General features: G+C 41.0%; 2 protein-coding genes across 6 annotated transcripts in view, besides 2 other annotated features; one reads left to right on the top strand and one right to left on the bottom strand.

Annotated features, from left to right (window-relative positions):
* Positions 1–23,885, top strand: part of shakB (shaking B) — a 165,980-nt gene that overhangs the window by 101,326 nt on the left and 40,769 nt on the right. For 4 of the 5 annotated variants that reach the window (NM_001258859.2, NM_001298574.1, NM_001258858.2 and 1 more), the window contains one exon: positions 19,742–19,898. In NM_001258859.2, coding sequence (NP_001245788.1) covers positions 19,848–19,898 — 51 coding nt within the window. In that variant the 5' untranslated portion in view covers positions 19,742–19,847. Of the gene's footprint in view, positions 1–19,741; positions 19,899–21,516; positions 22,413–23,885 lie in introns of all 5 variants that reach the window. The other variant, NM_078701.3, reaches the window with a different exon arrangement.
* CG15450 (uncharacterized protein) lies at positions 84–3,579 on the bottom strand. The gene is made up of 2 exons (NM_134565.2): positions 3,442–3,579; positions 84–1,435 (listed from the first exon to the last, which is right to left on the bottom strand). Exon 2 carries the CDS (start codon positions 1,431–1,433, stop codon positions 210–212), a length of 1,224 nt encoding a protein of 407 aa, NP_608409.1. The 5' UTR covers positions 1,434–1,435; positions 3,442–3,579; the 3' UTR covers positions 84–209.
* Positions 3,947–4,089: a mobile genetic element.
* Positions 19,253–19,595: a mobile genetic element.

Raw genomic sequence — 23,885 nt, 5'->3', positions numbered from 1 at the left:
GTCTTCCCTTCTGGTCATCGAGATTAGCTGCTCCACCACTTCGCGGCCAGAGAACAGTAAAATAAGTGAATTTATCACATTTTGCTCTCTAAAATATATCGATCGATTTACTAGTATCAAAAGGGTCATACAATCAATATACCAACAGCGTACGGTATTGCAAACGGCGATATGAAATAGCCAAGGTAAGAACCTAAGCTATGCTTGAACTATTGCCAGTCCCTGACGGGACTCCAGCGTTTTAGGTTTCCGTCCCAGGGCAGATCATCGATATTCGCCTGGGCGGCGATTGCGGCCTTCACTCGATTCGAAAACTCTACTGGGGACTCGTCGTTGCACCGGCTGAGTGCCGGCATGTACCAAACATCGCAGCAAATGCACCACGAGCTGACCACCATCAGCATGTATCTGAGCATAGAGTAACGGGTGCTGTCCCAATAGGCCTCGCCGAATCGGCGATCGTATCGAATGGCCACTGGATGAACGACGTCGCTGACCGCGAAGCTACCCTTTTTGAACTGCATTACGGCGGTGTTGTTGATGCAAGTGCCCTCGGGGAAGAGCAGGACCGGCGGCCGATCCTTCATGGAGCAGTGTAGGCGGAGCACCAGACCCAGAGCCTCACGATCGGCCAGTTCCTTGCGGTCGAACCACATGTGGTGGGAGACCCTCGACAGGGCGCGCTGCAGGACGCCCAGGATGCCGGTGTGAACCTGGCCCGTCAGCGAGTAGTTGGCATCGCACATCAGCACCAGGACGTCTAAGGGGCTCGTGTGATTGCACACACAGATGCCCTTGGTGGGCCGATACTCCGTGTTGTGGAATCTGCGGATCATCGGCAGGCAGGCGGCCGTGATTCGGAAGCACTGCCGCAATACCAGCTCCACCAACTTTTTCTTGAAGCACCAGTCGGGAATGTGACCCAGCAGCATTGAGACTCCACTGATCATGAACAGGCACAGCCAGCAGCCAATGGTCCTGAAGGGCAAAAGCAGTCCGTAGCGTACAACCCAGCCCAGCAGCCAGACCGTCCTTAAACGCCAGCTGAGGTATCGATTCCTCTGACGAAGGTTGCGGGTCAGCAGATTCCATTCCCCAGCTGGCGAAGGTGGGGCCACAAACCTCTGGGTCACGTCGTCCTCGAGCACCAAGCCCAAGCCGGCGGTTATGAAGTCGCAGCACTGCTCCACTCGGATATTGAGACGATTCTTGATCGGCGGCGAGAGCAGCTTCTCCATGCCATCGCCCTTATTTCCGACCGCCCACTTTTTGCCCAGGCGGCACCGTTCTTCGCGAGCTCGCCTCCTGCGAGTTTCCGCCAACTGATTGCCTATCCAGGCGAAGAGGAGTTCCAGGACATCCAGGTAGCGGCACTGCAGCCAAAAGAAGGACGCCCACAATAGGATGCCCAGGAAGACCAGTTGAATTAACATGGCTGTTGAAAGTTGAAAAAGTTTTACAAATTTAAGAGAAATGTAGATCCTCGTGTTTACCTCCTACTCCTATCGACAACAAAAATCTATTGAGCCTTGACAGCTAAAGCCCACGGGCTAAAAAGCCCATATCTTAAACTTATCCAAACATAGCCCACTGGGAAAACGTTCCATAACAATAGCATTGGTTGTGGTGCGGTTTAGAGGTATTTAGGAAAAGGGTTGTCGATAAGAACTTCCAGCCCGATACAAATTTTAGTAATTCTTAATGAGCTGCATTAATACGAGTATTAAGTATAGGAGTTCACCCACAAATTTCGCCATTAAAGCCCTAATTCAATTTGGCGCCGACTTTTTGGCTTTTCCTCACATTTTTCCGTTTTCCGAATATATATATATTTTTTTTTTTTGCAAGCGCCCAAAAGTCTTGATTTATTTTGCCCGAGATGTGAAGGAAAAATAAGAAAGCGAACAAGAAACTTTGCCATCGACTTCCCTTTTTTTTTTGGCTGCCAGTTGGGTTTGAGTTTTTGGGTCTTTGGGTTCGGCGTTTTGACTGGGGTCTTAGCCCATATTTTGTTTTTTCATATGGCAATAATTCAATTATGCCATAACAAGGCCGCAAAATGTTTGCCTTCGGGCGACCCGAAATCACTTAAAAACCACAGAAACTTCTGGCTTTGTTAATTCGTTAATTAAATGGGGTTTGCGCTTTCGCCACCGCTCCTCGAGGATTACGCAATGAGCGATGATGGCGATGGCTTGGCGGTATGTTGGTATGATGGTAAGATGGTGGAGCTTCCTTCCGCTGCCCTCCATTGATTACATTGGCTGGCAACAATCTTGGCTTATCAAATGCAAACAACGGCGACAGGCAACGTCAACGTCACCGACAACTCATTTATGCCCAAGCCCGGGCCCTTAATTAGCATAGAATGTGTTTTAAAAAGCCACTTGAGCTAAACATTCAAAACACCTACAGGGTGTTTTCCCCAGCCACCAGACACCAACCTTCTGCCCCATCCTCATCCCCATCCCCATCCCCACTACCTGTCTCGCGCTTTTCCTCGCTTTTCCACTTTTCCAGCGACAACGACAACGACCTTAGGCGCTTTCTGCGCGGGAAAGTATCTGCGTGGCACAGTTTGGCAAGTCTGAGGCCGGACAGATTTAAATACCCTAACTGCCGAAAGCGAGGAATTCAAATGAAACCAGCGACTGGGGGGCCACCGGAAGATTCGCAGATCCTTCGTAAATGTCAGGGAAACAAATTAATAGAGTCAAATTCAATAGATATGAAGAAATAATCACTTTTTGAATACGGATTAATATATGGCAAAAATGGGCCTTCAATTTTCAAGACCCAATATGATCTGATGAGCACCGATTTAAAAGTTGAATTCGATTTTCGGCGTATAATCTATATAAGCTCTATTACCATTAAAAATCTTCTTCTTTAATTTCTTAACCATGCCGATTCTTCAGTTCGCTCACTTGGTAATCACCACACTAACCAGTAACCAATAGCCAGTAAACCCTTCATAACCACTATTGCCTGCTTTCCATATCGATCGATTCGCATACATTCAGTTAGGGTATCCGTGTGTCGGTGTCGCCGCAGCAGCGACCACGGCAGCACGTGACGCTCAAGTGTTGGGATAAGCATTTCCGCTCTTCAGACGCTACACGAAAAAAAGCGCCCCTCTTGTGACAAAGCGCTTGTTGTTGTCGTGGAAAAGCGGTGGGAAAGCGTCTGGCGAGGGGAGGGCGGGTGGCAGGGCAAATGAGGGAGCACAAAATTAAATTGTGACGCTGGCGCTCCGACACGCCCACATGACGAGGCGCCGCCACGCCCTCCTGCCATTCAAAAGTAATTTAGCGTTTAAAAAACATTTTTCTGCCTGACTTTTAAAAAGTTGCGCGTAATGCGAGTGTGTGTTTGGGTATTTGCGTGCTTTGCGCAGGTGAAAAAGCGAACCAGCGCTCGGAAAAGCCGCCACTCACTCACCTAGCTGTTGTAGCCACGTTTCGATTTCGATGTCGTCGTCTGTCTGATCCGCCTGATTGTATGTTGTAATGGCTCGGTAAAGGAAGCGAAAAAACCTACTGCCTTCGAAATTTTTGTGCTTATTGACTTTGACGTTTCACCAACCGGCTACGTGAGTGTATTTATCAAGGAGTGAACTGCCGGGAAAATCTGGGAAAATGTCTATTAAAGTGCTGCTTAGATTATGGAAAATCTACGCTATGACAAAAAAAATGGAAGAGCAGGATAATGAAATAAGGGAAGTTGTTAGCACTTTCGCATGGAATAAAATGGCATATTACAAAAAATAACAGCAACGCTTTAGTCGAGTACTGCGACTATTACAACGTTTATGCTATGAGGTATCGTGATCTCTTGAAAGTGTGAAAGCAAATTATCCCCTGATTATGCGGCATTTCAAAAATTCGTGAATTTATTGACCTCATTTATTGGCCTGATTTATTATGCCTTCGGAATCTTCCTGTCTAATCTAAACTTTTTAGCTTTAATAGTTCCTAAGATCGAGGCGTTCATACTGATGGAGTCGGCTATTGAGTGGGATCAGAAATATATATATACTTTATATGGTCGGAAACGCATCCTGTTACGTACTTTTCACCGAATGTAGTATACCCTTTTATTCTACAAGTAGCGGGTTTAAAATGCTTAATATGACGAACATTATTTAACCAATTATTTTGAAATAGTTAAAATAATGTTGATAATATAACTCTGAATGCATCAATTAAAGCTTAGTTTCTTGAACTATGTATTGTGTAATTTGAATTAAAGAAAACATTTAAGCCAAGTCATAGAAGCCAAGTCACAAGCTAGAAAATCCTTTTGCCATTAGATGAAATTAAAAGGCATCAGTCGAGAAATAATGTAAACAATCAAGTGGAATAATGACAATGGAAAAACATTCACCCCACTTCCCCGCATTTGCATAATTTTGGGCAATTATTTCCATAAGTTGTTCATCCCCCCGAAAGCCAGGGAAAATTATAATTTCCTTGGGATTTTTGTTCGCCTTCTTGTACCCCGACTGGAAGTTTGTATGCGGCTGTTTCGAGCCAAGTTAATTAAAAAGTGTTGCCATTTGACCCTCGAAACTCGGAACTTAGAGCTAGCAGCTCGCAACTCAAATCTCTTTGACACTCGATGGGGAAAGCTCGCCCGCACTTTCCCATAATTGGTTTATGCCATTTTCCCGGCTTGTTTACGCGCCGTCAACATTTGCATAATGGAACTGGAATCAAATACAAGAAATGTGATTTATAATTTTTCTGTTGTTTGACGGCGGGCATTTTAATTAGTCCCGGAAGAGGACCCATCGTCTAATTAGGTGGGGTTGGGGCAAGGATCTCCACCGCCATCAAATCATTATTTAATATAAGCCGCCTAGCCTGCCTTCCATGTTTTGATGAATTACTTCCGCCTGATGGACGATACGTGACGAAAGTTGTCAGAAAAGCCAAAAATGGGGTAGGAATCTGAGTCCTATGTATTTTTGATTTGCGGCCGCATCGAGCAGTTTGCCAATCATCCATCCTTGAGGCCTCGTTTATTTGCGGCAATTAATCAAGTTGGCCAGTAGCGGAGCGACTTATCCCCGAATAAGTGATAAAGATTTATCACTCAGCCGCCCCGTTGCCGAGGACCTTAAAGCGATTTAAAGTGCCGGACTCTCAGCGTTCATTGAACCAAACATTTTGACTTTTGCGTCTGAACGCACTTGAAAAGCGTTTGGAAAATGTGAAATGGAAAATGCGGGTGCAGGCGCTTATTTTGACTAAGAACCGACAGAACTGCAGGCGTAATAAGTAGCGCACAGCAACCTAGTCGCACAAAGTATGCTCTTGCTTCCACTTAACTATTTCGTTTTTTAAATCATAATTTTAATAGTGATATTTGTTGAATATTGTTATATAATATAGCTCCCCGATAAATTCCCTGATTGGTAAAGGCAAGTCTGAAGCGAGGGCAATGCTTCGAGAATCCAGAGCTACAAACGATGGAAATGCTGAATATAAATCTTTAAAAGTGAAGAGCACAGGATATATACTGCTCTGTCCGACCCCCAATTTCCCGACCAACCATCCAGTTTTCCGTCCCACCATCATTTAGCCGGCTGCAGTTTTCGACTTTTTTTAAGCGGCTCCGTGTGGGAGAGAAACGGGGGTCAATGCACCCGGAAAATGAGGGAAATGGCTTGTGCGGCGGGAAAAGAGAAGGGGAAACCCAGTCAGACGACGTCGACGACGACGAGTCGTTCACGATGTTTACGTTTTGAGCCACGCTTTTCGGGGCTTGTCAACACCATCCTCCCAACTTATTACTGGAAATTCCGGCCAGGAGAATTTCTTAGGTGCAAAAAGTTGCACTTCACCTGCAGCTTTAGGTGGTGGAAATTGTGGGTGGTGGGTTGGCTGATGGTTGGGTGGTTGGGGGTTGGGCACTGTGTGCCGGTTCGGCGGCGTTGTGCTAAGTGAAGTGTAGGCGCAAAGTCGAAACACGCGAAACTTGTCGGTGCAATGTAATAAATTTCGAAAACGTCCAAACGCTCGACCCATAACGAATGGCTTGCCCAATGCACATGGACAGAAGCCACCGAACCACCCACTCTGCACCGCCCACCTAGCACCACCCAGTCTAGCACCACCCGCTGCACCGCCTTGTTAGGCCGCTGCAATAAGTCTTTTATGGCTTAGAGAGCCGACGAAAGAGAGCTGCGAACTTTTATCATTAAAGTTGAAAGGTAAAATTCGGCCACAAAAAGTGCGCGAGAAGAAAATGGAAAATGGGCGAAAACCGTTAAGAGAGTGTGGCAAAACTCGCGAAACGTGACTCACAAAATCCGCTCACGTGACCGAGTCAATAAAGTGTGCAGAAGATTTCCGAGTAAATGAATTTCCCCCTCTTAATGTTTGCGTCGATGCTATTTGACTTGCTCAAGCTCTTTGCCGCTCATCCAACACTGGCGTATATTACTTAATAATAGAACAAATTCAATAAATGAAATACACTTACTCTAAAATTATACAAAAATGATTGTATTGTACTATCAGAATTTGAAAGATTTACCCATTAACCTGTTTTCTTGAAATATTCTTTGAAATACTTAAAATATTCATGATAGGGCCAAAATCCATCGCACCTAATATAGTAGTGTCCAAAGTCCTGTCCAATTTTCACCCACTTGTGCAACCCTAAGCACCAAATCGATCAACCTGACCCCGGTTGTCGAACTTGACTTTGCCACTTGCCCGGCCCTCGAATGCTCCATTATGGGCTCCTCGCCGATTCTCCGGTGTGGCAGCACTTGCTCCAATATCCGCAGGGTTTCGCTGAATTTCCCAGCATTTCCCAGTCCGTTCAGGTAACTGAACTCGCACGTACTGCCGCTCCACATGGAGTTTTCCCTTCCCCGGGCGCCGCCTCACTTTATTTCATTTCATTTCCTGCCATTTGCAATTTTCCATTTCGGGTGAGCTGCCAGTGCACATTTTATTGATTTCGAATGCAATATTTTCGGCTTGAGGGATGGGGATGGCAGTGTGGATAATGGTTATGGGGCGGGGGCGGGGGGCTAGGGGCTTAGAAGGCAAATATTCGTTTATGGGTCTTTTCGCCCTGCTCTTTTCGGGATCCGTTCCGACAATTTGTTAATTGTATTTCATATGCAAGCGTCGCATGCATTGCAAATTTTATTAGCTGAACTACCAGTGCAAATAGATGTGGGCGGCATTTTGGTGCTGGGAGCTCCCAAACGCAATAAATTGAAACATAAATGGAAATCAACTTAAATATGCATGACATGTAAATAAAGCGTGTAGGATCGATGCCTTCTAGGGTTAGTCGTGTGTCCTTCGTCCTTTCTGTTTAATTCTGTTAAATATTTGTGCATGGTCTTTGCGTTTTTCGGCCTGTCTGACAGCCCTGGGCAAAGTTTCCTTGGCATTTGCACTTGGGTTTCGGCAAATGGGTCTTTACACAGAGGAACACGCCCGAAGAAAGTTTAAAGCTGCACAAAATTGGTTAAACAATGGCGGCTTTTGTAATCTTTTCTTCGCAGCTCATAAGAAATTGCAAACTATTGTTATAAATAAAACAATTGTTATAATAGTCGATCTATCTAAAGCAAAATTTAAGAAAAATGTTTAATTATTTGACATATTTCAAGTCTTTTCAGCTTCTTCACTGCCTCAATTGGCTTGACGATTTCTGGTCAGCGACTTGAAGTTGGCTTTTTTTTACATTCCCCAAATTCGGGTGGCCCTGATATGCAAATTTTAAATATTACTTGCACTGTAAGCCAGTGGGGGAAGCGGAGACTGGCGAGTGAAAAGAAAACCAAACAAAAGTACACACAAAAGTTTAGCTTGGCGAAAAAAGGAACACACATGTAACTGCAAATATTTTCTTACGCTCGTATGAAATGTAAGCATGTAAATACCAGCACTCGCACACACTCACACTGATACTTTGGAAAATACCCACAGACATGCATAACTTTGCTGCAGTCGCTGGAAAAGTGGGAAAGTGTGGGTAAAGCGGGGCTTTCTCCAAAGACAGCTGCGTGACGACGAGGGCCGCTTGAATAGTAATCTCAAATAAAGGAAATGCCTGCTCTAAATCAAATTTGTGTTTTTTAAAGCACACTTTTTAGGGGCCGTCCCTCGCAGATGTGAAAACTTTCCTAACTCGCTTGCTTTCTTTCTCTTTCACGCGTGTATTTTTTGTGTAAAATATTAATAACAAAAGAAAAATTTAAACTTTCAATGAAGAGGGGCCCCGTCCCAGTACGTGTTTTTGCGTGTGTGCTTCGTGTAGATTGTATTTGTAAACAAATATGGAAATTGCTGCCGCTGTTTCTGCTGTTTTAAAGGAAGCTGAATGACAAGCAGTCGCCCAGGAGGGGCGCAAAGGGGGCGTGGCCAAAAATCACCATAAACGCCGCCAGGACGGCAGAAGTCGTCCATTCACTTTACATTTTGTTTTTTAAAGTGCCTCGAAAATTTGTAAAGGTAGCAGGGGACTCTTCAGTATTGCCGACTAGTTTTCAATGGGAGGCTAAAGAAACCGGGTAAAAATAATAGCAGATTTCGGTGGTTAAAGAAAATTGAAACTTAAAGGGGCTCTGAATTATTAATATTTAAATTGAACAGAAATGACATAAGCTCCAGCTTTAATAATTGATTCGAAGTTCAATAAGCTAGAGAGCAAACAAACTTACAATCATATTTTCTTGTATGTAATGAAATACGTATGCTTCTGTTTGCTATTCCAATCCCTTTGTTGTCCATGACATAAATTGTCACTCTCTGTTTCACATTGCAGCTGCAGTTCAGAGCTTAAATGTTATGGAAGGCAATATTTAGCTGCCAAAACGTTAGACAATTTAAAGTGAAAATCGCCTTAGAATACAAAAAACAATGCAGTGCATCTTCACACATGCAAATTGAGCAACTATTAAGAAATTAATCTACGGGCAGCCTAGCAGTTAAGCCCAGATGGATGCGACAGCACTGCGGTCCCTTTGACAGACCGATGCGTCCGACACTTAAGCGGTTTATGCGGGGGTGGCAACTCTGGCCGCACACAGTGTTGAACAGTTCGCAATATCCTGATGGGCATTTTAATATCGCAAAGGCTTTCACTTGTTTGCCGTTTTATTCAAATTTCATTGTGAGTTTACTGGAGTTCACTGGCTATGGCTATCCTTTGATTTGTGTTCTACCTATATATGCATGCATGTGCTTAAGGATTTCCGTATGCACGGTGGGAGCGGCATATGCACACATCTTTTTGAAGGAGTTGGGCAGTCACTTACGTTCATGGGCAATAAAATAAACATTGGAGGAGCATTAAAATATTAAAACTTTTCAAGTGGGCGGCATAAATCAATAAGAAATATCTTAGGCAGATCTCCGGCATATCAATTGCCAGTTCAATTTGCAAATTTCTCCATCACAGACAATGAGCAAATGGAACACTGAGAGAAAAGTCTGCGGAATACTCCTTATAGTGTGATTACAGAATAACTTGGTACTATTGTTCTAAGGTATCAATTTGCACATCGTTTTGCGAAGAGACCACAAAAAGTGTACATTATTTGCTTAATTTAAAGTACAATTGATTTTGTTTTTGTAATTGCATTTTATGTGCCTGCCGAACATTGCAACTTTGTGCAACTGCTCCTTCCATTTGCTCATTACGCATACGCAGCGTTGCCCGTTGGGGTTCAATGGGAATTAATTATTCGACTAAGTGAATATTGAATAAATTCATCATTTGCGGGCAGAGGTCAGGCCAAGGGCTGTAGGCACAATTAAGAAAATTATTCAACAAATGGTAATGCATAGTTAAGTCCAGCTCCAGGGCTCTAAAGGGGGCGGGATTGCCAAAAGCAGCTTAAAGCAAGTAATTCGATTGGCATCTGGTTTATTAACATGTGTGCCGAACTACTACCTTTACTCATTTCAACTGGGAATTTCTCAATTGAACTTACGGCATTGAATATAGATATTCCAATCGTTATTAGATTGGGTAGAATTGGGTGAATTAATTTAATGAATACATTGTCTGCATAATTGGTTCAAGTATATAATATATTTATATTGCCTCAGTAACTAGTTGCCTTGAACTGGAGCTAAAAAGGAGAAAAGGAGAGTACCTTTTGATCAACGCAGAGTTTTTTATATTCCAAAACGAGAAAACTCATTGACAATTATTCGGGTTTCATTGACAACTGATGCCCAGCGATATCCCTTTCACTACCCAACATCACAACCTGTTAGCCAGCACTTAGGCCAAAGACCATTTGGTCATCGCAAATTGGCCCATTCAGTTGGCCGCCCACCAGGTTAGACTCCACCTTGGGTTAGATGTATACATAAATATATATTTATATGGGCTTACATAGGGCCCTAGATATATGTACCTATAGGGGATCCCCCACACGCCGCCTGATCCTTGGGCAAAGTGTAATTAAATATCCATTTAGTGTACATTACGTTTCCTTTCGGCCCGCCTGAGACGGGTAGACACATTACCAACTTTGCAAGAGCAAAAAATGAAAAGAGATGGACGCACACACTCACTCTGATACGGAAACCGTCAAGAAATAGGCAGAGGCAAGGAAAAGCTGGAAAACTCAAGGAAAACAGGAGTACAGGAAAAACACGAACCGCTTAGCTGGTTCTAAGGCAGAAGTTTAAAGAGCTGCTTATGTCTAAATTAATTTAAAAAGTTCGTTCACTTGAAAAATCGCACTGCCCCGCCCACTGGCGCATCTCTTCCTTTGGCATCCCCTTGTCCATTTGCGGCCGCTTGAGAGTTTTCCCGCGGCTTTTCCACCATCCCCACTGTCCCAACTTCTGTTGGTTCCCTGGTGTTCACTCGTTTATTAAAGATTATGCTTATAATGACGATGACAATGACGACGACAAGCACGGTATGCTGGAGGTGGGGAAGCGAAGGGAAATGGTGGAATACCCCCTTGGGCTGACGATGATGCTGCTGTTTTCCAACATTTTCTTTCGCCGAGTCTGGCTTCGCTTCATTTCATTTTATTTCATTTTATTTAATACTTCTATTTTCTTCTTGCAATTTGATCTTCTTGGTTTCCCTGCTCTTCAGAACTGTTCAGGGTGTTTGCAACATTCTTAGAAATCTCTCTTTATACCATAATTCACTATTACGCTAATATTTAACCAGAATTTAAACAAAACTAACAAAAAGTGTGGTAATTTTTGTTGCAAAATGGAAAGTATTCATAATAATGCCTTTTATCATTTCTTAAGCTATCACTTCCAACGTGACTGCTCATATATAGGGAATAAATCGGGTGCGTTTCATTTCCCTGAACTCTTCAGTTTCGGCGTACCCCAATATTTCCCCCAGATCCGCGCTGACCTGAATCCTTGCCCTGTTTTTGTGGGCTTCTCGCTTTCCCGAGGGTTTTCTTCCCCCCACTTTTCCGCCTCGATTCGCAGCAAAAGAGAATTCCGTGACCCATATAGATATCATATATGGGTTAGACTCCAACTTTCGCTTGCGACACAGGATTTGTGCCACTGTCGTCATCGCTGTCGCCGTTTTCTGTCATCATCGTCATTTTCATCACATCGGGGCTTTATCCTTATTCTCGGAGCCAAGTCATTTGGCCATTGTGTGTTGGCCCGAAACCTTTGCGGTGAGAGGTGAGAGATGGCTTTCATTGTGTTGGCTCTGCCCCTACCCAGGGCCACGCCCCCTCCTCCACAACCAGCCCTTTTGGCGCCCCCGTATACTGGGCATTGTTTCTGCTTTCTGATTCATTTCTATGTCATTTCCGCTGCCCTTCTGCAGCCCTCTCTTCTTCTTCGTGGGCACACTGGTCAGAAACTTACAGTTTCAAGCACGAATTCAAAACAGGACAGGACCATACTTACATCGTGCTTACTTATCGATTTCAGTATGGCAGTATTTTATAGCAGAAAAGGTAAGATGAGTGGTGTGGTCACATGCTAGTATAAACATACAAAGTACTAGTCCATCACGAAGAATCACTTCTTTATAATGGATATGGACAATTTATACTGCGAATAATTATCGATATTATCGATTTGGCAGTTTGTATTCTTTTTGAATTGATCGATATTAAAATAAAATTATGCACATACAAACTGTATATCAAAACTGAAGTGTGTTCCCTATAGAGAATTAAATTATCAAAATTTATCGATGACAACGTGTCGAACGTTATATTCACGACCGTTTTTCGCCGTGTTTTGAGCAATGTACCCATGCCTGTCGGCATTTCACAGCTAATTTCAACGAGCGTTTTTTTGGATCGTGAGATTAGTGGACAACGGGGCTTGTGCTGGTTTCAGTGGAGGGGGGCTTTCCAAGAGGCTTTTCCGGAGGGAGGCGTGGGGTGCTGCTCCAAAAAGAGGGCCTGGTGTTTCGGGCAGGACAACCATAAGTCATCCGACCGCTTGCCAGAGTGCGCTTATGCAAATTTGTGCCAGCTGACAAATGGGACAGCATTTGCACAATGCCGAAAAGAGGGGGATCGCAAAGGTGGCTGTTTGTCGGGGGCGCTGGGGCGTGTCTATATAAATGTCATTTGTGTTGTTGTTCTCTTTTCTTTCATTTTTTTTTTTTTATTTTATTCTTTTCTTGTGGGGTGAAATGGGAGTTCTCCTCGCTTAGCCTGACATGATGATGATAAAGTGCACATTAAAAAATATTTTCCTATTGCCTTTTTGGTTGTTTCTCGGTTGTTGTTTGTTCTTGATTCCGTTGTTATGTTGTGTGTGCTGTTTTAGTTTCTGTTGTTGTTTTTCCCGTTGCGGCTGACTGCTTAACTCTAGTTGAGAATTATTTATGGCCGGAGAGCGCGTTTTGAATTTTAAAACTATAGGAAAAATCCAATTTTTGTCATAAAATGGGATCAAAGCGCTGATGTTTGGGAGCACGTGAGTGCTAAGCTGATATAACGAGGATTTACTTTTTCAAAATTGACGAGGAAGATCCGAAGATCTAAAGTCATTTACTTTACTTTGGTATAACAACATCGCTTATTCAAGATTTATTTGTTATATTTCAGTAACAATATGTAATTTTGCATAGAGTATAGAAATTTAATTATCAGCCTGATTTGGTAATACGTTGTCTTGTATTTATTTACTTTTATTTTCAATATCGATTTTTGCGACCAAGAAATTTATCTTACCCAACTGGTGTGCGAAAGTGTGTCATTAAGCTCCATACACATTTGAGTGTATGTTAGTATATAATCATTATTACACATTATTATATAATGCTTGTGCAAATAATTCACACTTGCCACGCCCCTTTCCTCGGTGGACGCATCTTATCATCACTCTGCAAGCCGCAGGAATGAAGTCTTCTCTTTTAATTTTCCGTCTGTACCTCTCGCTCGCCCAGTCGCACATAAAATTATTTTCTCCATATAATAAGTGTAATAACTTTCATGTGACGCCCGTTTGAAGCGGGAAAGTTGAGCAGGCGGAAAGCACTGCGCCAAAATTGAAGAGCAACGAATATAGAAAAATGTTGAAGGAAAATCTTTTCATAACGGTCGAAAAGTAGGAGCAAGTTGAGTTGAGAATTTTCTGAACACTGGTGGAAGTGATAAGAGTAAAGTTGCTTTTTCATGGAAACTCTACGTTAGAGTAAGAAAACTGTATTGCCGAAGAGAGTACGCAATGATCTATGTAGCCATTAGTGTGACCAAATGAACGTAAATAGTTGCAAATTAGGAAATCTGGAATGTATTGCGTGACACTTGACAATTATATTTTCGGTTGTGAAACCTTCAATCTACCCATAGTCGTTCTATGTACATAATATCCGCACATGCGGGGTGTACAGCACTTTAAAGGGATTGAGTGCGGAGTAAGTTGTACTCATCTGAATCAGGGCTTACAAATCGCCCATATGACAATTAAGAAATCTCCCAGCGATGGTGATAGATGCTCTATCCCGATATCCTTGGAGCGTGGTTTCAAATTAGTGCAGGGGGGAAAAGTGGCCAAAAAGAAAGGACGAAGGCAAAGCCTGTTCCATGCAACGCGACCACAGGCTATTTAACCACAAGTAGGGCAAGGTATGCATGCTAAGCTGTACCACTTTAGGGGTCATCAGGTGGTTTTGTGGCCCCCTGGGACATTGACAGGTTGTGTGGTCTAATTAACGGCAAACAAAAGCTTGAAAATAACAAAAAAAGGTCACAATAAAAATTTATGGTCAGTGAAAGAGACAGCATTGAGATGAAATCCGAGGTTTGAATGCTCTTCAAGATTTGCATTGAAGCTGGAGCTGGATTAGATAAACGCGCTGAAACATCTTTTGCTGTGCCATATATAAGAATTTAAAATAGTTTTCATCATAGGAATAAAATTTCAAAAATTTAACAGAATTAAATAAGTTTTCTGAACTGCGAGCTTTGAAATGCTTGGAAATTAACTGGGTCCTCATTTTGGCTTTGCGGTTAGTTAAATGTTCGCCGATTTAGTATGCTAATGATGGTGTCCATGCAATATGACCCTATTTAAATTTAATATATTTACCTTAACATGGCCAACTAGATACGTGGCCAAGCCAACGTACGTACATGGCGACTGTTTCATATAAAATGCAAAACGGAATTAGGCACAATTATTTTGGCATTGACTTTTGCTGCCCCCCCTTTTCATGCAATTTAATTGACGGTGGCTACCAAGAGCAATTACAGAGTCACATTGAGGTAACCTTGAAGTTCTCACAACAATGGACATATAAGACAAGTATTGTAGTTTGCAGTGTTAGAAGACGGCAGGGTTGTAAAAGTCGCCAGATAGGGATTGCCAAGTTAACATGCAAGGCAGATAATATTTTGATTATTTACCAAGTGATAACTATTTATTTAAATAAATAAATAAACTTTTACTGGGTTAGAATTTAGTTTAGTGTGAAATCATACAACAAGGACTTTTAACGCGTATTTAACATGCAAGTTCCTTGCTGACCACAATTAATTATGCGCTAACTATATTATCTAAAAGTCTTGTTTCCCCTTTTGAATTATATTCCCTTACCCACTAGACGTGCACTTGGCTTTTAATTCGCTCTCCTATTTCATGCTCAAGTGGCTTTTCTTGTACGATTTCCCTCCACAATTTTCCGCTTACTGTCCTGTCCCCTTGCTAATTGCGCTTATTACGCTGACAAGAAAATGGCAAGCGGATAAAATAAAAATGCACAAAATAAAGGGAGAACAAAAAATTAATTCTGAAATAAGCAATGCAATAACGTTGTGGTCATATACATATAGTATAGTATCTTTCCATCTCTGCCTTTTTTGTTGCTGTCGCTGAAACAAGTACGAGAATATTTTATTGTTAGGGATCCTTTGCTTTTCCTTCACTTTTGCTCAGATTTTTCCATTTTCCCCTTCTTTTTAACAATCGCAACTGCGCAGCTTATGCATTTAGGTTGGCGGAAAATATCTGCAAGTGCAACATTATCGGTTAGTAGTCGCGGCATCGCCTCAGAATCTAGATACAAAATACCCGCCCTGCTCACAATATATTCGAAATCGATGTATTGACTAAAAACAAACCTAAAAAACGGATCCGGTAATAAGCAATTAACTTGTAGGCTAATGTGATTTTAGGCTGATGTGATTTTGAATGAGTGCAATTTTCTTTTCATTGCAACTATTTATTTGTTGTGTGATCGAACCAATCAGAATAAATCGTAATAAAGTTGGTTTAATTTTGAATGCAGGATAAATTCTCTTGCGATTCGCAATTAGTTAAAAGTTTGCGATTTTGATAGTTCAATTTTAACATATGACTGACACGACGTCTACCTTTCGACCTGAGCTCCAGCATAGAAGGTTGCATAAAAAAAGCCACGATTTTCCTTTTTGTATCTGGGAAGGGAAATTTGCAATTCCATTGCTTCGTCTGTCAGATGGCTGAAGTGAATTGAGTGCGGCTGTAAAATAATCAGGCAATCTCTAGTTATTCCGTGTTACTAAGTACATATATAATACATACACCATATATTGCCCGCCACCCGATGCACAAAATTTGATTGCGACTGTATGCTAGTCGTGATTCAGATTCAAATTCAGTAAACCCTGCTGTTCTACTTGGTGAATTATGCAGTGCCTGCAGTATGTGCTGTTCTTGAGCGGCGTGGCATGCTATGTTCTGAAAAATTAAGGAAAAATACATATTAATTTAAATTGGAATTGACAAACACATTGGCTGCGCGTGTTCTAATAGTAAATAAATTGCAAACAAATAAGCAAAACCAATATGGTTTTAATGTCGTTGTGACTTACAAGTCACAATTTTTGCAATCAATCTTTAATTTTGTCAAAATTTTAGCCAATACCTTATTAAGTACCCAGCATGATTGCAACGAAATGTAAATTTTTCTATGTTGACTTTTCAAAGGCTTCACTTGTTTTTCGCAATTTCATCTCATTTTTCACAATTTGTTTTGCTAGCGTGCATTTTTATATACGGCAAGTAAAAAAAAATGAACGAGAAATATTGGCTGGCACTTCATTTTCACGTTGCCGAATATTTACTTTCAATAAATTAAAACAACATTTTCTGCAAGCGGGAAGCACTTACCACAGTATATTTGTCAACCCTTCACCGGGTAGGGTATTTGCTTTATCATTTAACACCAGCTTTCATATTTATAAATTGAGCAACTCGGATCACAAGCGTTTTTCCTCTTCAAAGCCCCAAACTGATGGCAATCTTTAAATAAAATTTCTTCACCTTTACCTTTTTTGGGTTTCCTTCTTTCTTTCTTTCAAATTAAATAATCTGTTCTTTTAACCGCCAACAAGCGATAGCCAGTGAAGTGGGAAAGTGAAAGCACATTTATCTCGATTTTCACGCTGTCAGCAGCAACTCAAAAAGGCGACAGTTTGTAAAAAAACACTAAATAAATAAAACAAAAGCGAAATATATATATATATATATAAAAGACGAGTGGGACCAAAGCAAAGCGAGCCCTGCACAAAGTCAATTTCAAGATTTATTTTTCGCAATTTAACATTTCTGTTACGCCTGTCAGCCGGGAAAACAAAAAGCCAAAAAAAAAAACAAGTCGAAAAGCGCCAAAAAACCAAGAGAAAAGTCTTCGGAAAAGGTGTGGGTCGTAAAGGCAGAAGGTGAACGCGGTTAAGAAAATAATAATAAATTAAAAGCCTCTGCCTCACCAGCCGAAAGGTCAAATAATTTCACTAACACAAGAAAGGTTTGGAATTGTAATGAAACGCCAAAGAAAAGGCCAAAAATTTAAAGAGGAAAGTATGGTAAAACCCCAGACAGTGTGGCAAAAACAAAAAAAAATGTTTTGAAATGTATTGACAAATTTTGCAATCATCTTGAACATTATTTGAAAATATTATTAAGTTTTATAGAAATTTTATTGTCAAGAGGTTTGAGCATGTACAGTCCATTTGTTTATGCTAAGGAACTCATATTTGTATTGATTTGATTACGTAATCGAAATATAGCATATACCAATCTGTCTTTTTGGAATTTGTGGTAGTTTTCTACTATTATTTCCAACCGAAAGCATTAAAACCTACACACCCTTCTGGTCAAGACAATAAGGTCAAAGGACAAGTTGAAAGTCCTGTTCCGATGCTTTTTAAGTATTTTCAATTTCACCAGGCAGGTCGGCACTTGTCACGCCCCCGAATCCTGTTTTTGTCTTTACATTTTTTTGACCCCGAGGGTCAATATGCAGAGGGGTCGCGCCCAAGAGTCCAAAAGCAAACGAAATGTGTGTGTTTCCGGCAAAAGTAATCAGCAAGTAAATGGGCACCGCCTTCGCTTCCCTCCCTACGTTTTTTTTATTAATAAAACATTAGAAGCACACCGGAAACGGAAATGCGCGTTGGCAGCCCGCCCAGTGCTACTTTATTAGTTTCTTGTTCGCCGCTTTTTGCCCCGGGAATATGCGTCATTGGCATGAATTAATTTTTGAATTTTTCAAGAATTAAATTCCGCAGATTCCGCCCTTGGTGTTTGCAGTGCAAGTATTTAAGTATACACTGATTTTTCGGTGCCCTTCTGTCTTTGTACTCACATGGGAATCCAATTAAATGCTCTGCTAATCCACAGAAATGTGGGGAAAATCACAGAAAATCTGTGCTCACTTCTGCTGCCGGCTGCTTAAGTCAATAGAGTAGTAAATGAAGCCTCAGTCTTATCAGCCAACTGAATGATGTACACTGTCGAAAAAGAATCCTAATTCCCAAGTAAAGTTACTGTTCCAAATGGGTTGGTAAAAATGTAAATATAAATAGTACGTTACAAGGAGCACACATTGATATTAGGAATTCTATTTTCAGTTGTGCGATAAAAAATAATGTTTATTCGGAGCGGAGTTTGGAGCAGAAAGCGTTTTTTAAATGCATCAATACCAGGTCCCTTTTTTAGTTCTGTGTAAATCGCAATCTCCGTTTCTCTGGTTAGTCACAGCTTAAAAGCTTGGCTAATAAAAACTAGAATTATGCGTGAGTGTGTGCCAGAAGAGCCAGAAGCAGCTTCATATAGAGATGTAGATGGGAACTCTGGTGAAAATTGAAGATGAAAACCCACCCACAGCGATCCGAATGAATGTGGAAATGGGTAACCTCCCTGTTGCTGGGAGCAATTAAGCGATAAGCTTAATCTGCGTTGTCAATTCACACAAAATGCGTAAAGTCGTCAGCCGAGGAGGATTTCAATTAGCCTGCACAAAAATTCCAACCGCCCTGGCAGCACTATCCTGTGCACATATACATTTCGTGGCCCGCACCCACATGCCGTGTACATACATAAATATAGTATATAGTGCAGAGTCGGAAAAGCGGAAAAGTGGGTGGGCCACTAAGTGCGGCCAATTAGCACAAAGGCTGGGGAAAGTGTTTCCGTTTAGCAGATGAGAAAGGCGAGCACCTCTCAAGTGACAATTTGCTTAGCGCTTCAATTTGGATGCGAGACGAGGGCCAAGTGGTGAGATGAAAAAGTGGGGGGTGGCAGGTGGAAAAGCGGTTCATGGTGACCTCGACCAAGAATAACCCACATGCCGCGGCACCAACATTGTTATGATGACTACAAAACTCACAAATCGTATGAAATTATTTTGTATCCTTATTTTATTTATGTTTATTGTTTTGTTGATCATTTACAAACATCTTTTTGGGGGCATTAAAGGGAATTACTCGGAAAGTCCTCTCTGTGAAACATTCCCCGTTACTCGGAGAGTAAAGTAAAAAAAAAAAAGTATGTAAAAGGCTGAAGGAATCGTTTATATATTCTTGATCAGGATCAATAGCCGAGTCGATCTAGCCATGTCCGTCTGTCTGTCTGTCCGTATGAACGTCGAGATCTCAGGAACTATAAAAGCTAGAAGGTTGAGATGCAGCAGATGCAACAGATTCTAGAGAGAATGACGCAGAGCAAGTTCGTTGACCCATGTTGACACGCCCACATTAAAAAAAAAAAAAATAATTTTAAATGTTTTCTCATTTTGTTCCCAAATAAATATCTATCTACACTAGCTGAGTAACGGGTATCTGATAGTCGGGGAACTCGACTATAGCATTCTCTCTTCTTTAAGCCCAGTTTGTTTGCCTGTGATCGGTCCCTACACAAACAGGGACCTAAAAGTCGTTAAGCATGGTGATGGAGCTCAATTAACCCATCTGCTTCAAAAAACTCAAAGACAAACCAAAATCACAGCTGATAAACCCGTTTTCTTGCAGGGTTCTATCACGCAAACTAAAGCCACATCTTGTTGCGGACACCGTAAAGCAGTATATAAGTCGGGCCCAACGCACAACCAAAAAGGGTTCTCAAGAGCAGCAAAATATGGAGTTTTTACGCGGCGTCTATGCGTTTATGCAAGTGAGTAGATCATCGGTGAGTGTCCACTTCCTTTTTAACAACCGTACTAATCCATGTGAACTTGCTCTACTTTTATACCGCCTTTGGTTGATTGATTGATTATACCATACCATACTGTACTACTACAACTCAACTCGAACTCAAACTCTAACTTAAACTCGAAATCAAATCAATTATATCTCTAATGCCAAATCGATTTGAGTCACAAAAAATCGCAAAACAAAAACGCAAAGCAAAAGCGAAACGTATATGTTACCAATACCTTCTACTACCTATGTATTTATAATACTACTCTACTACTATCACTCTTATAAGCGTAACTAATGGGTCAACCAAATACAAAGTACGAAAGACAAATAAGCCGAGAGTATCAAATGTACCTTACACTATGTTCTGACCCCCAAGAAATACATTAAAATATCAATTTATCCCATGTGTAAACTTCGGAACCAGACAGATGCCTGTAGACCGCCGTAATTTGGGGGTCTAACCCCAAATAACCATCGTCGAGTAACAATGCAAAAATATCTGTATTCCATGCCCAGACCATTCCATTCCAGTCAAAACTAATACCCTTCCCACCACTTAACTTCTTCTTTCTCAAGCCCCCTAGCATTCATTTTGTTTGTGTTTTAAGTTTGAAGGCCATGCCTTTTGAACCATCGCCATTCCATAAACCTCGGCCCTTAGATTATAACAATTATGCGAAATGCAAATGAAAGTAAGAATAACCAAAATAACAATACTCGTAATAATGTACTTAACGCGTGCCAATTCCTTTAACAGATCACAACAAAAGACAAAAAATAAAAGGAAAAAAAAAACAATAAAGACGAGAAACAAAAAAATCCAAATAAACATTTACAAGAAAAGGTCATCAAAAGTCAGAAAAAGAACACAGAAAAATGAAATTAATATGCGAAACATTCATCAAGTAGGAATATAAACATGACAAACCAGCAGCGGGACAAAAGAATACAACGCCTCTTTCTCGTCCTTCTAGAGTCGTCTCTTTCAAACGTTGCCAATTCTACATCGAGACCCATTTCTGAACCCATTGTCCATTAATAACCATTGTCCATCCAACATTTCCATCACTATATCTCTATCTCTCTCGGACTATCTCTCTCCTTCCAACACACACACACACACAAAATATACAAGTCTCTGTCTCTCTTTTTCTATTTGATGTCTCTACCTCTTTCTCTGCGTCTCTTTCTGTGTTGAATTTGATTTTTGTTTGTAATCGGCTGCGTAATTGATTAGCTAATATGTTTGAAGTCTATAAATATGTTAATGTAACCATTATTATATCTATGTCTGTCTGCCTCTTGCTGTTTGTATGTTTGTTTGTTTTTTATAAAACAAAATTATTAAGCGAATTTTCTGTTAAGCTCTATTTATAGAACTTCCAAATTGTGTGCGTGCTTAACCCAAAACAACTACAGCAAATGAACATCGACACTCTCACAAAACTCTAAACCCCTAAAAGCCCCTCGCTCCGAAAAAGTTTATTTTAGGGTATAGGGACGATCTACATATGTACATATTTAAAACCCCAACCAAATGCTTTATATATTTTATACCGAATGAATCCCGAAACGAAATGAAAATCGATTGTGCCGCCGTGAAGGTTGACTACAGCGGAAACGGATACGGAAGCGGCGAATATGAGGCAACCTTGACAACCCTGCCGTGCGACAACCCAGAGCCAACAGCGATAATCGAAAGCGGAATCAACAACCGATCGATAACTGATAATGACAAGGAGGCCGAGGCAGCAGCAGCAAAAGCAAGAGCTGGGGAAGCCGAAGTCCTTTGGCCAAACTCGTTAGACAGCTGTAATAACACTAGCTGTACCAGTACCAGTTCTAGTTCCAGATCAGATCCTGCCCAAAAAAGAAGAATACCTGGTACAAAAATATCGACGATCAAACCCGAAGACAGTTGAGAGTGCGGCAGAAATAATGGGCATCGGTGCCAGATGCGGTGAATTACGAGCAAGAACTATGAACTACGATCGAATAATGCTAACTAATGTGATAACTCGTATGTACATATAGCCACGTATATATCCAAGTATATAACAAAACATATTTACAAGCGAACTGCAAAACCAAATCAAAGCAAATCAAAAGTCATAACGAAACGAAACAAAGCGTGAAACAAAACCCTAAAATCAAAAAATCTCTAATCGTAAAACCAAATAAAAACAGGGCAACTCGTGAAAAGGTGGCCTTAGCTTGTGCGACTGAAAAACCAAACCAAATCAATTCATCGATTAATGATAACCGATAAGCAATAAGCTGATTAACGAATCAGCGACTAATCGACTTAAGAGCGATATCCCGAAATCGAAATCACGAACGATCTCAACGCAAGAGGCGGCGGCGGCGATAACAAATATCGATAGCCGATAGACTGGCTCTGAACCACTGCTGGCGGTGTGTGTGTGTGTGCGCGTGTGTGTGCGGTGCCGCCCACGCCCATCCATCCCCACCCCTGCCAAAAGCAAAGTGATAGAAAATGGTAATTACAAATCAAGCAATTCTAGTTCTCATTTAAACAAATCACCAACCACTCTCCACCCGTTTCCCCAAAACTATCGAAAGTTTAGAACTTCAGCTCTGTTTCTCCCTTAAACTACAAAATTAGGGATCTATCGCTTTCTCCCCCTCTCTCAATCACAACAGTCCAATCAGTCTCTTTACCTTCTCTATTTTTCTCTGTTTCTTTTAAACCACACTTGATCTGCGCCTTGTTTTTGCTTATTAACATTGCAATTATATAAGTAAATGACTATACCGTAGATAATTAGCAAAAAGTGTTATATTTGATTTATCGATTTTTGTTATCGATTATATGGTGAATCATTTTTCATTTTTTGCCCCAAAATCCAAAGTTAGCTAACCTATTTTTTACCGTTAATGTTGTATACTTTGTTTAAGCTTTGTCAACTTTCCGTCTCCCTTTGCATCTTTATTTATCTTTATACTAATTTTTTAGCGACGTTTTAAAAAACCTGAAGAGCGCGCTTACAGGATTTGAAGTTAACGAACAGGTTTACTCAGAACAGAAACAGAACAAATCAGGGGATGCAAATTCCATAAAACGATAATCGATATTTTATCAATAACGCAGCCGCACCGTTCCAAGAAAAGTAACAAGCGTAAAACGATAAGCAGAACTTTAACCCGACGATAACAGATTGCTCGCCTGCCACCACAGATTATGCTGTCGACGCCTTCGAAAACATTAATATAACAAAAACATAAACTTGTAATATAACGAAAAAGAAACGTATGAAAAGCTAAAGCTGAATACTAAATCAAATTTAATACAAAATGAATTTTGTATCGACTTGTGTCTCTTTCTCTGTGTTCCTATCTTGATATCTGTCTGTCTCTCTTCAGTAACTCTGACATACCACACAGTTACAGATACATATACACACGCAGACTTTGTAAAAGTATAGTAAAGTGTTGCGAGTGCCTAGCGATAACCGATAAACAAGTACGATAAATATTATGACAACAATAAGCTGGCAAGAAAGCAATCAGCCAAGTTAAACTTTTTCATTTGATTTTAACTATGATTTTCCACATCTATCAATAACGATGACTATTTATGCGTATGTAACTAGTTAAGTAGGTCAACCAAATGCAATCGAAAACTGTACCAAAATGCTATCGCAGGGCAGCAGGATGTGCAGAATCCTTTAAATACTGAATTCAGAAAACTATCGATAGCCCTTTAAATAGCTCTATTGCCGCGTATATGGTGTTCTGTGTAAATATATATATTTTGCCAAAAAGCGAACGCGTCCTTAACCCGAAAAAAAAACGAATTTAAAAAGAAAACACATAAAAGCAAACTTGAAATTGAGCAAACTTGAAACAATCCTTCTCATGTGGAACAATTATCGCCAAGAACCTAAAACAAACCCCTTTTGGATCTCTTGCTCTTTCTCGCCGCTCTCTCCGTCTCTTTCTTTCTCTACTA

Source organism: Drosophila melanogaster, chromosome X (assembly GCF_000001215.4).
Source record: "Drosophila melanogaster chromosome X".
Lineage (NCBI taxonomy): Eukaryota > Metazoa > Arthropoda > Insecta > Diptera > Drosophilidae > Drosophila > Drosophila melanogaster.
The sequence above is the reverse complement of the archived record's forward strand: the minus strand, read 5'-3'. Positions and strand labels throughout refer to the sequence as shown.

What these genes read in the sequence shown, in the direction of transcription:
- CG15450 (NM_134565.2), bottom strand. Translation starts at nt 1,433, where the DNA reads ATGTTAATTCAACTGGTCTTCCTGGGCATCCTATTGTGGGCGTCCTTC.